The following is a 12,651-nucleotide window of genomic DNA, read 5'->3' as shown; positions in this document are numbered from 1 at the left end:
ACAAACAATGATAATAAATTCAAGGTATGTAGTTGAATTTTATCTAATTGAATCATCGATCACACATTAAACTAATGAAAATAAACTTTATTGCATGACTAGAGGGATTATTTTTCATATGACAGAAGATACCGTCTTGTTTCTTTCGCTGAGAAAGACATTTTATTCACTATTTAAATCATAAAGAGTACATTTGTGCTTGTTAAATGTAGTGATATGATACAAACCTCTCATTCATGACATCAGATCCAATGAAATTGAAAAAAAGGAACCAGTATATTGATTATTCTGTTGAATGAGATCAAAGATGCATAATTAGTTATTTGTGAAAGAATTTGTGGTCTCATAGTTGCCAGGTATTCTGTTCGTAGTCTTATTTTTTATCTTCTGTCACTATATATGGGGTGACTCTTGGTACCCATGTAAAATAAGAATTACAAAATTCATTACCTCATTTGAGTTATTTCCTGTTTTTCTAATTCTAATTCCTTCTTAATGTATCCTGCTATTCGTATTCATAATTTACACTTCATTGTACTGGTTTCTTGTCAGTTCCATTGAGTTTGGTTATATGAAGAATTTGGAATGATCACTGTGTGTGTGAAAAATATGCTAGTTACAATGTTAAAATTGGGAATAAGATTTGTGCATATCCTATGGTATCCATGATAGTATGCATTCACTTTGACTTACATCTTTTGTAGGTTGGACAAATGATGAGCCAATTATACCACAGCCATCGGTACAACCATTATGCATTATTATTCAGATAGAGTTCCCTCATGAGACCGAAAGTATCAGAACCGACTATTTCTTTTGGAGTGCCACAAATTGTACGATGGCTTACCCTTACATATGTGAAAAGCCATACAATGCATTAGGTTAGTTGGGTTTTGTTGATGTTCTAATTAAAATGAAAAAAAAATAAAGAAAAACACTGTATTACAAGAGTCAAATGAAAACCTTAAAAGTCAAATAAAAATTGTAGGCAGACTGTACAGTGAAGAGGAGTGGTTTCTTCCCCTCGTGTCAGCGTAAAACTTCTCAGCAAATGAAAATTCAATATCTCAGTGGATGTTTACCAAACCAGCAAGCTTACAAATGAAGGAGGAAGTTCCACAATGGCCTCAGTTCGCCGGCAGATGGGTGGAAAGGCCTTCGCAGTGGCTCATAAGTGACTACACATAAACCCCAAAGGACTTATTCTTCTTAAGGTATACAGCCACTAACTCAAAGTTGAAAATATATGTAGATGAGCAATAGGTCTGTGCTGAAATGCAGCGAACGTGTGCAACCCTACATACAGAAATTGACTAGATAAGAAACAAAAACAAATTAAGGCTTTCATTTGACTCTCCCTTGTAATATGTGCTGGTCAATAGATGTCTCAATTAAAACAATAGGAAATGTCCTGTGACTTACCACTGCCTGTCTCAATGCTCTTCATATCCTTCCTTGTTAATGAGCTTTACTAAGCCTCTGTCTGTCAAGCCTTGTATTTTTTAACCACAATTTCCTTTGCTCACAAAGTTTTAAACGAACAGGAACCAAAGCTGCTCAAGAGGAATATTGGCTAGGAATTGTAGAAGTTAGCCAGAGAGGAAGTTCTGGTTTTTGTTTCCTGTTGTTATTGTTGCCATGAGCATGAATGAGTTTTCATTCGAGTTCTATTTTACTATCTAAATTTCTAGTCGCTTTCACATATTTTGTCCTTAAGTTCGATAGTTATAACATTATCAAAGTCTGTAAAAAAAGTGAAGTTGTGTATGCATAGTTATCCTATTTAAATTAAGATTAACTAAGAGGTAAACTTAAGATTTCTTTCTACACTTGAGAACAACACTGTGACATGATTTTTTCTAGCTGCTGCCAGGCAAATTCACATCCATGAAACTTACAGAGAAGATGGTATTGCCCATCCTCTGGCATCTAAAGGCAATAAATAACCCCCCCCCCCCTTTCTATTTCTTCCCTTAGATGTCTAGAATCATCACAACTTTCACTGAGTTTGCCTGGCAGCAGCTGGAAATAAATTGTTACATTTAGGAATATTGTGTGGCAATAACCTCCTCCACCCTCTATTTAATTTAACCATGGCACAATATGATGATAGTGTCATATATCATGTAAGAAATGAACTAGCATATACATGAAATAATTACCAGCACAAAAATAAACATAGTCTCCAATAATAAAAGTTTTACCCATGAATTGATTCTTAAAATATTTATCACGCTTTCTCTCTTGAAAATAATTAGAAATTATAGTTTTTAAAAAGAATTTAAAATATCACTTTTTTTTCCAGAGCAGATGCAACCAAAAGAGAGTTCTGAGGTTGGCTGCGAGTTCCATTGTTCCACAGGAGATTGCATTTTGAACGTGGCAGTTTGTGATGGAGATTGGGTATGATTCACTTTGTCTAATTATCCATTTTCAGGTCTTAAGGACTATATGTTCTACTTAGTTTTTCCCGATTCCTAATATTTTGTGTTGGTTTTGCACAGAATGAAATATAACAGGAAATGTGAGAGATTTTCTGCATGATCTAGTAGTATATTTGAAAATTAAGTTACAGCAGAATCTATGATACACTATCAGAAGTCTTAATGATTATATAATGTTGAAATTTTCACATATGCTGACTTTTATTTGCCCTGCACAGTGGTCAGCGCAGTGTACTACGACACCAAGGGTCCCAGTTTTGAACCCCAGCTTGGGCATGGGTGTTCTTTGTGAGTGACACTTCATCAATTTCATCTTATCATCATCCATCCTCATCTTTTCAATTGGCCAAAAGTGGCAGAAAAGCGAAGTAAAATAAAGCAAATCAAATAAACAAAATTGAAGGTAATTATTTGCCTATAATAGAATGCAATTTCAAGAGTCCTGCATAGCCAAATTGTTTAGCTCTCTCACCTTTGGTGTCAGCAAGTCCAGGTTTGGTTTCTAGTGGGGACCTTCAAAATGTCAGTGATGGCCCAGCATCGTGAGGACAATTGGGAAGCTACTTGAAAAGTAGCGGGCTGCGGTCTCAAAATTTCAGCCAACGAAAAGCTGCATGGCAGGCTGTGTCCCTCAGAAATCTGTTGCATAGTGGATTTTAGCTTGTAGTTTAGAATATAATTTCTGTGTGAATTGAAGCTTCATAAATATATTTCGTACTTCATTAATATTTATCTTGAGCAAGACACACATTCTGTGGGCCTTCCTGGTGGCATAATGGTAACATTTAATCAAAGGGTGCATAAATCCAATACCTCATAGAGGCCCATTGCATAGTGGGTCGGATCCCACTTTAACTGTAGGTCCAGTCCCAATTAGCCTATCTGTGCATAAAAGATTGAAACAAATTTCAACATACGCTTTGTTTCAGTTTTGTTGAATCTTCACATAGTAGTTTCGTAGGTCCTTGATTGCATGGAAGTAGTTGTGAAGGATGCAAATTTCTGCATTTATTGTACCAGCATATATTTTTTCAGTGAAGAAAGGTTTGAGTGGTATATATTACAAGTTGGCATTTTCCTCTTTCATTTTTTTTCTTATTGTACTCATTTATACTGCCATTTAGAAGGGTTCAATTATTATTTTTTAAAAAAATGGATTCCAGTCAAGAATGAAAGAAAGTCAAGCGATTTAAAAATACTGTTTCTGACTATTGCATCTGAGGATAAATTTTACACCTTAGATATAATGAATGTGAAACAAAACTATAAAATAATAGAAAAGCATATATGTTACTTTACACCAAATGTCATTACAATGATTGAAAATAGGGCTAAAAGTCACGTGATATGCCTGAATGTGTTTATTTAATTTTTTCCTCAACCTCAGCCTTTCGTTTTGGAAGAGAAGAAATATAACTTAATACTACTACATTATGATTTGGTTAAAAGGAAGAATGGTGATACTTTTTTTAAAATTCTAGACTAGATTGCTGCCCTGCAAGTTGGTCATGTCAGAGTTAAAATAGGAATCAGCAACCTCTTCCCAACTTCTTCATGTGAATTTCTCATTTTTGTAGGATTGCCCAAATGGTGAAGATGAGAGGCAGTGCACAGGATTTCTAAGTGATTTTCTGAAGCTGTCATCAAAGAGACTGGAGAAACATAAACGGGAAAAACATATAAATGTTCTTGTTGAAACCTGTGCTCAGCTTTGTGTGGAATCCAATATATTCATATGTCGTTCTTTCAACTATAAGTAAGTATATAGGAGAAATTTTCTTTGTAAGGTTAACTTTTCTAATGCATAATGAAGAATTCAGTAATGTGTACAAGGGCATCATATGAACATCCATAACTTGTACATGAATTTAGATCAAGCATAAGTACCTCAGTCCCTGCAACTGACATTGTATATATAATTGTTGATTTTATTTCCCATTCTAAGTATTCTACTAAGCAGTCACATAAGTGCCATCTAATTCTTAATTTTCTAATAACTTACTGAGAAGCCTGGATAAATGGCTTGTTCGTTACAGGTTCTACCACTTAGCTACCAAGCTAACTTTTCTATTTCCATTAAGTAGAAACTTTTCTAAACTTTTTACAACTGACCATGTGGTCATGTCATAGAAAACTCACAGAACCTTGTAAAAGCATTCAAACACCTGGAGAAGTCCAGAAAGTCTTTATTTTTTCCTTTTCCTTTTTTGCCAGGATTGGAAACTGAATGTACGTTACACTTTTCCTCACAACAATGTTTAATCATTATAGAGTAAAGTAATTTAAAAAACAGGGAAAAATTTGCTAATTTGGTTTTGCAAAAAGATTGAGAATCCTGCATAAACGTTGTTCCCAATACAGTAAAACCTCGTTAATCAGGACTAATTGGGGGGGGGGATAAGTTGACCGGTTTAACGAAAGTCCAGATCAACTGAGATAACCTAAAAGAACAGTAGAAAGTGCATTAAAACTCATTATTGGTTGACTGCCTTTTCTTTGGGAAGTTCTCTTGTTGACCTCTAGCCACATTTAAAACCTTGCATTGTGTGTTTTTTGTTTTTTTTCCTTTTGCCCATCTTCATTAAGCGAAGTTCAGCTTATCGGTTTCCGGATTAATGAGGTTTTAATGTATTTCTAATTTCTTATTGTCAGGGACAGGACAAATTAATTGGTACTCTATTATAGTAGCTGATATAGGCATAGTGGTTTGTTGGTAAAGTTGTCAGTAATTTAAACACCTGATATTTCTATAAATAATGTTGAATGTATCAGAAAGTACCATGTTTTTTTTTTCAATAGCTAATGCAGTTGTCTGGTTGTGTATATTAGTTTATGAAAGTGCACAAACAGTAAAGCGTCTTCATAGTATAGTTATGATTTTATAGACTTATAGAGTTTCATATCAGTAAATTTTATATCCATATTAGCAAACATATCATAACGTAATTATTAATTAGAACATTTTCTTTTGTGAGGGAATGATTATGCTGAATGAATTTATCTGTTGGTAGCTGGTTAATTGCATGCATTCTTCATTTTGAGTATCTTTCAGTGCTAAGAAGAGGGTGTGTGTTCTGAGTGATAGCAATGTCGGTCTCTCGGGTGCACTGGTCAGCAGAAAGGATTGGAACTACTATGAGTTGTCTTCATTTAGTCTAGATTGCAGCAATATGTTTGTGTGTCAGAGTGGAAAATGTGTCAATGTGTCTGTTGTAAGTGTAGTTTTTAAATGTTCATTAAACATAACTTCATTAAATGTAAGTTTTTTGCTAGTATATTAAATAAAATTGGATATACGTATACATAATTATATAACTTTAAAAAATAAGATAGAGTACTTAGCATCAGTGGCGTAGCATGGCCAGTTCGGGTCAGAATGCCAAGTCCGAAGGAAGGGTCGGCCCATTTTTGCTTAATAATTTACTTGTGGAATTAGTCGCCACAGGTATTGTTTATTTGCCTGAAGTGAGCTGGGTTTTCAATAAAACATGATCCATGCATGTTTTAGCTAGAAAATGAGATGCCTCACTATGCAACAAATGTTTTGAACTCTGGTGTTTTATACCTTTCTTATAATCAAGGAAACCTTTCGGCATGACATTAAAAAACCTACCTGAATCAGAAGCACCTCTGAACAACAGTAGACGTCATTGTTGTGGGTGATCCAACTACTGATTGATTTGGTTTATTTTACTTCGCTTTTCTACCACTTTTGCTTAATCGCGAATATGAATATGAGTGATGATGTTGATGATGGGACACTCACAAAGAACACCCGTGCTCATGCCCAGATTCAAACCAGGGACCTCTGTTGTCTTGGCATACTGTGCAAAACACACTACACGGAGGTGGATGGATGATCCAACTATTGTACACTCTACTGACATAACAGTGCCGATTAGTAATTCAGACCACTGTTTATTGCATCTTGAGAATGCTGAAACATTTTAAAATAATTTTGTCCAGAGACCATTGGATGTTAAAAGTTTACAAATGAATGCTAAACATTTACATTGACACAATATTAAGCAGTTAGATACTGAACAAAGAAAAAATAATAATTATAAATAATAATAGTTTTGTGGGTTAAGTGGTAGAGCAGCCACAGGCTGAACTTCTGCCATGAGGACTTCACCAACTCTTTTGTGATCACCACCAACTGTGTTGATCTTTCAGTTTTTAATGCACATTGCTGTTCGTGCAATAAATTATACAATTCAGGGGTCATTAAGAAATTATATATTTGGAGTTTGGTAAAGTTACGTCAGTCAATATTGTGTATTGTAGCATCACACAGCACGAGCGTGAAGAGTAGGAATTCTGCTTCTGTCGTCTGCGTTGGAAGGCAGGAAGGGTCACATGAGCCCTAGAACCAATCACGTGGCTCTGCTCCATATGCCGGCGTTCAAGAGAGCATTTTGCGCGTGCTGTAGAGATCCAAGCTTTCCCTCCAGAGAGGCAGCAAGGAATATAGAGTCCTTTACGCCAAACCTACCCAGTGTCCTGCCAGGAAAGGCATTGAAACAAATGCTAGAACAAGTGTTGTTAGTGGAGCGTTGCAAGCGGATCGCGAAAAATAGCTATTATAATGCCATATATGAAATTAGTCAAGTTTTACTTTATATTTACAGCATTTACACATTTTTTGAATCAAGGAACGCCGGGTGTATGGGTGTACTATAATGCTACGGCACTGCTTAGCATACAGAAAGATCTGTAATAGTAATGCTTGAAGAGCATGCCAAATGTTGGTCTGATAGTTTTTTTTTTATAGCACTGACACAGAGTGCCAAAGACTCCAGTGGAAGCCTCCAAAATTTCAGTAGTGGGCCCTTTGAAGGCCTTGGCCCTTCTTGAAGCACTGGTGCAATATAACACTTACAAATTTTTGTCAATTAATGAAGGAAGCGGGCTACCCAAAGAATAAAACCTGTTATTAGAGATAGTATGAGGTTAGGTGCCTGTTCCGTACCTTATGCTTTTGGAGCCAAGATGGCCGCCACATTATTCTCTGGACACTAGTGCCTACTGAAAGTGAGAGAGTGAAAGAGTCTGTGAAGAGAGAAGCGACGCAATGTGAAATGTATTGCAGGTTGTCTGCAAATAATGTATATTTTGAGACAAATACATTAGTTCGATGTAATTGAGTGTCTCATTTATGTGTATTAGTCTACCTACAGCACCATTATCTTCCTGGAAATGCTACAAACAGCGGACGAAACAAGAAAAGTGTCTTCTTGTTGGAAGACGGGCGCGAACAGTGCCATAGTACGTAAATGTATTTCAACTCTACAAACCACAGTGGTTTTTTCACAAATGTTTTTTGAGTTCTTACTTTAAATTTTAATATGTTAACAATGTAGAACATGAACTATTCCTTTCTATTTTAGGTTTGTGATGGCAGAAATCATTGTGGAGACAGATCAGATGAGAAGGACTGTGCTTACAAAGACCTGGGGTATGAATTAAGGCTCGTGGATGGAAACACAACTGCTGAAGGTCGAGTTGAAATCAAAGGTAAATAATAATAAAGTAGATTAAGTGCATAAATAATTCAATTTTCATTGTAAGAAAAGAGGATTTTTCTTAAATAATTGATTAATTATAATTTGATGTGTTGATACTATGTCATTCATTTCTGGAGATAAATTAAATTGAGTCACAGGCGAAGATGACTTTATCTGTACAGGTAGCTAGAAGCATAACATAGCTTAGTTTGAGTTTTTGTAATAAGCCCACTGTATGCACACTGCACAGATCAGGACTGAACCTAAAGTTTAAGGTGTGATCTGAACAACTATGAACCTCCACCAGGTATCAAACCCAGGACCCCTTAACTAGAAGGTGAAGACATAACCACTATGCCATCAGGGAGGCACTACTTAAGTTTAGATAATGCAGTACTTTTTTTTTTCACAGTACTTAATTGTGTACTGTGCTGGTACTTTTTTAAAGTATAGAACAGTAGAAACTAATAATCACATGTTTATCAAAAGAAATTTAGATAAGTATGTATGAACATACAATTAGGTATGGTTATTTTCCTGTAGTTTACGGTTATTACAAGCATAAGAAAACAGTTTTTCGTTGTGACGTTTCAGGAGAACACACGCTCCCTTCATCAGACATTTATTTTCATTTTGACTAAAGATACAGTTATAACAAAGGTTAGCAATTTTTTAACCAAAAATAATCCGTTATGTAATGGATGTTGTCAATGTTACATTGTTATAATATAGCAACTTAACTGTGAAAAGAAGCAGTCTGTTTTATTTTTATTTCAGATACATTATTTTTTTATTTAAAATTATGAATCCCAAATATCATCAGGTAATTCAAAGTTATCATTGTTTTCACAAAGTCTCTTGATGTTTTCTGTTACGTTAAATTTTAAAGATGGTGGCTTACTCCATTTGTGAAAAAGAAAACTCCATACTGGATCTATGTTACCATTTTCATTATTTAATTTATTCCAGTGTTCTTCTGCAATGAACAAAGCTTCCCAGACATTCAACTCTGTTTCATAAGAAAACAGTTTTTCGTTGTGACGTTTGAGGAGAACACATGCTCCCTTCATCAGATAGAAGTACTTAAAGTAACTCCATTCAACATAGAGAATGTCTGGGAAGCTTCATTCATTGCAGAAGAACACTGGAATAAATTAAATAATGAAAATGGTAACATAGATCCAGTATGGAGTTTTCTTTTTCACAAATGGAGTAAGCCACCATCTTTAAAATTTAATGTAACAGAAAACATCAAGAAACTTTGTGAAAACAATGATGACTTTGTTATGAATCCCAAATATCAATGACTTTGAATTACCTGATGATATTTGGGATTCATAATTTTAAATAAAAAATAATGTGATGAAATTTTTTTTATCTGAAATTAAAATAAAACAGACTGCTTCTTTTCACAGTTAAGTTGCTATATTACAACAATGTAACATTGACAACACCCATTATATAAGGGATTCTTTTTGTTTAAAAAATTGCTAACCATTGTTATAACTGTATCTTTAGTCAAAATGAAAATAAATGTCTGATGAAGGGAGAGTGTGTTCTCCTGAAACGTCACAACGAAAAACTGTTTTCTTATGCTTGTAATAACTGTAAACTACAGGAAAATAATTCTACAATGCAAGCAATACGTACATACAAGAAAAACTATAATTAGGTATGAATTTACAGTAGCTGGTTCAGTGGCCAAGCATGTTGAATGGTCGAGTTTCAATCCCACCACCAAAGTTCCCAAGTTCGAATTCTGGCCTGGGCACAGGTGTTCTTTGTGGATGTCCCTTCATCATTATCATCTAATAATTTATACTCATCATGATTAGCCAAAAGTGGCAGAAAAGCGATGCTAAACATCAAAGATAGAAATTGAAAATACAAGTACACAGAAGTATAAATCAGTACATCTTACGATTCACTTTGTATCAATATTGTTTGTGTCACCTTAAGAAGATTGATTGATTATTTGAGTTAAAATTTTCAGGTGCTTCAGCATGTGTGGCCATTTTGCACCCTTCTAAGTATAGGTGTTCCAAAATACATGTTCCATGAGCAATACAATACAAGCAATACAACATGATCTTAATAGGGACGAAGGAAATTTGGAAGAAGGGTGGATCAATTTCCTCAAAAAATGGGATAAGGCCTGGAAGATTGAACCCAATATCGGTTTCCACGTCACTCCGAAAGTTATGCAAGCTGCAAGAGAGGAACGTGAATTCACGTTGGATTTGTGATGTAATAAGGGGAAACGAGAAAATTAAGGGGAGGGGAAATATTCGTTGTGAATTGACCTTCATGTGGATGGATAAGCACAGTTGGGTAGGAAAGGCCAAACCTGCAGGTTGCATTGTGATTTATGCAGGTTTTTTAGATTTTTAACTTTTTTACCTGTGAATAGGTCTACTGTACAAGTTTTATTAGGGAACGGCTTGGTTTTTACGTACTTCTAATAGCAAAAACTTAATATTTTAAATGTACCCTAACCAACCCTTAACCACAATCCTCATATTACATTTTTGACGCAGTACTATGCCAAGTACTTAGTTTTTATACGAACCTGAGGAAAGAGATAGTCAATCTCTGAAACGTCGTTCTACAATAAGAGCACTATACTCACATACGTAAGTACAAATTTTTAACTTTCCTTTTTTATATTCTGGAATTGTGAGTAACACGCGACAAACCTATAAAATGCAATTGATCTCCGATACGGGGAGAAAAGTGCGTGCACTAGAAAATAAGAGGATTAAGTTGAATAAGGGTTTAATCAGGATTAGATTTTTAAAACAATGCAGGAAAATGGGGGTTTTACCAAACTTTTTAAAATGGGGGTATAAACCGTTGAGTGTAGGCATGTTTGAACAAAAACAAGAAATACAATTTAAAATACTAGGGAAATGTATTAGGGAAGCACATGGACAAGTCGAACGTCTTAATAAGGAATGCTATAGATTACATTTGGAAGTTAGTGGGGAACTAGACGAAGTTTCGTGGAACCGCATTGAAGAGAGACACTTTAGAGCTGTGGAAAAAGCCAAATTTAGGGATAGTAATACTATAGGGAGGAAATTGATGAAATTAAAATTGAATAGGAAGGATAATCTAGAGAATAAGAAACAAAAAACAGAAACAAAAAACAGAGGAGGGGGGAAATAATGAGAACATTTTAAATTTAACCACCCACGAACCACCTAAAGAGTTGATTAGGATTATGAACAAGGGGCAGAAATTTGCAATAGGGGTAGAGAAACTTGAAAAAGAGGAATTCATAATAGCAGCAGAAACGATCGTAACAACTATTGACGAAAGGGAGGATAAAACTGAGGTTAGACAAAGGATACGTAATATTGTAGAACAACACTTGCAAAAAGAAATTAAAAAGGAAACGAACACGAAAGGGGGAGATAGAACATGGAAAGAGAAAGTAAACGAAAACCTAAGATGCGATTTAAAAAATGTAAGAAAATGGGTGAAGGCGAATAACGTATTTCTAATTAGGTCTGATAAAGAAAACAAGATGGTTATCATGGACATACAGGAATATCACCAAAAATTAGAAGATAGCTTTAAAGGTAACGATTTTGAGAAAATAGAGAAAGACCCTATTAATAAGATTAGAAGAGAGATCAAAAAAGGGGTAGAGACAAGCATTACATTGGGCACAAGCGAAAAGAAAATCCTTATTAAGGAAATTAAAGTTGGCAACATACCAATTGCTTTTGGAATACCTAAGACACACAAACAAGGCATACCACTTAGGCCTATTATACCAACATACGAACACCCGGGATATGGGCTAGCAAAAATGCTGGTAAAAAGAATAAGGAAGGTAAATGAGAACACCCAATATAGCGTTAGGAATGCCGTAGAAGTTAAAGAATGTATAGAAAATCTGGAAATTGATGACGAGGATACAATAAGTAGTTTTGATGTTGTTAACTTATACCCAAGTGTACCGAGGGGGCGGGCGGGAGATTGTTTACTAAGGTGGCTGTTAGAAAAAGGAATAGACATCCTAACTGCTTGGGAATATGTACGATGGTATAACCTTGTAACGGAATATAATTTTTTCTATGTCAATGACAGTATTTATAGACAAAAAGAAGGCTTGGCGATGGGAAACCCCAGTTCGGGTATAGTAGCGAGCATTTTTATGCACTTCATTGAGAAGGCAGCTTTGGAAAAAACAGGAATGGGTATTAAATATTTTGGAAGATGCGTTGATGATATCTTGATTATAGGAAAGGGGGTAGCACTGAACAAGGTTTTTGAAGAATTAGAAAAACAGGATGAAAGAATAAACTTCACTAGGGAAAACTTAAGCGATGGAAAAATCAATTTCCTGGATCTTAGTATCTTGAAAGAAGGGAATAGGATTAGAACAGGAGTACATCATAAACCCCTATCGGGGAACTTATATATTAACAAGGAATCGGCGCACCCCGAAATAACAAAGAAAAACGTATTCCTTAACTTTTTTATTAGGACCGGTAGACTATGCAATAATGAAAAAGAAAAAGACAACGAAATTAGGTGGATAAGAATAACAGGATTAAAAAACGGATACACAAATAGAGAAATGGATAAGATAGCGGAGAGAGCACGGAAAATTATTAGGAAAGAAGGGGATCAAAAAGAAGGGGAAAAAATCGAAAATAGGAGGGTAAAGTACGTTGGCATCCCTTACC

The 12,651-nt window shown here is 35.1% G+C and overlaps 1 protein-coding gene across 4 annotated transcripts in view; it reads left to right on the top strand.

Annotated features, from left to right (window-relative positions):
• teq (Tequila) overlaps window positions 1-12,651 on the top strand; it is a 42,053-nt gene that overhangs the window by 13,039 nt on the left and 16,363 nt on the right. For 3 of the 4 annotated variants that reach the window (XM_083131047.1, XM_083131045.1, XM_083131046.1), the window contains exons 5-9: window positions 705-881; window positions 2,306-2,403; window positions 4,022-4,200; window positions 5,497-5,656; window positions 7,835-7,961. In XM_083131047.1, the coding sequence (XP_082987173.1) occupies window positions 705-881; window positions 2,306-2,403; window positions 4,022-4,200; window positions 5,497-5,656; window positions 7,835-7,961 (741 nt within the window). The remainder of the gene's footprint in view (window positions 1-704; window positions 882-2,305; window positions 2,404-4,021; window positions 4,201-5,496; window positions 5,657-7,834; window positions 7,962-12,651) is intronic. The other variant, XM_083131048.1, reaches the window with a different exon arrangement.

The sequence above is a fragment of the Lepisma saccharinum genome, chromosome 11, assembly GCF_977018435.1.
Source record: "Lepisma saccharinum chromosome 11, izLepSacc3.1, whole genome shotgun sequence".
Lineage (NCBI taxonomy): Eukaryota > Metazoa > Arthropoda > Insecta > Zygentoma > Lepismatidae > Lepisma > Lepisma saccharinum.
Note: the sequence above shows the minus strand (reverse complement) of the source record. Positions and strands in the feature narration are given on the sequence as shown.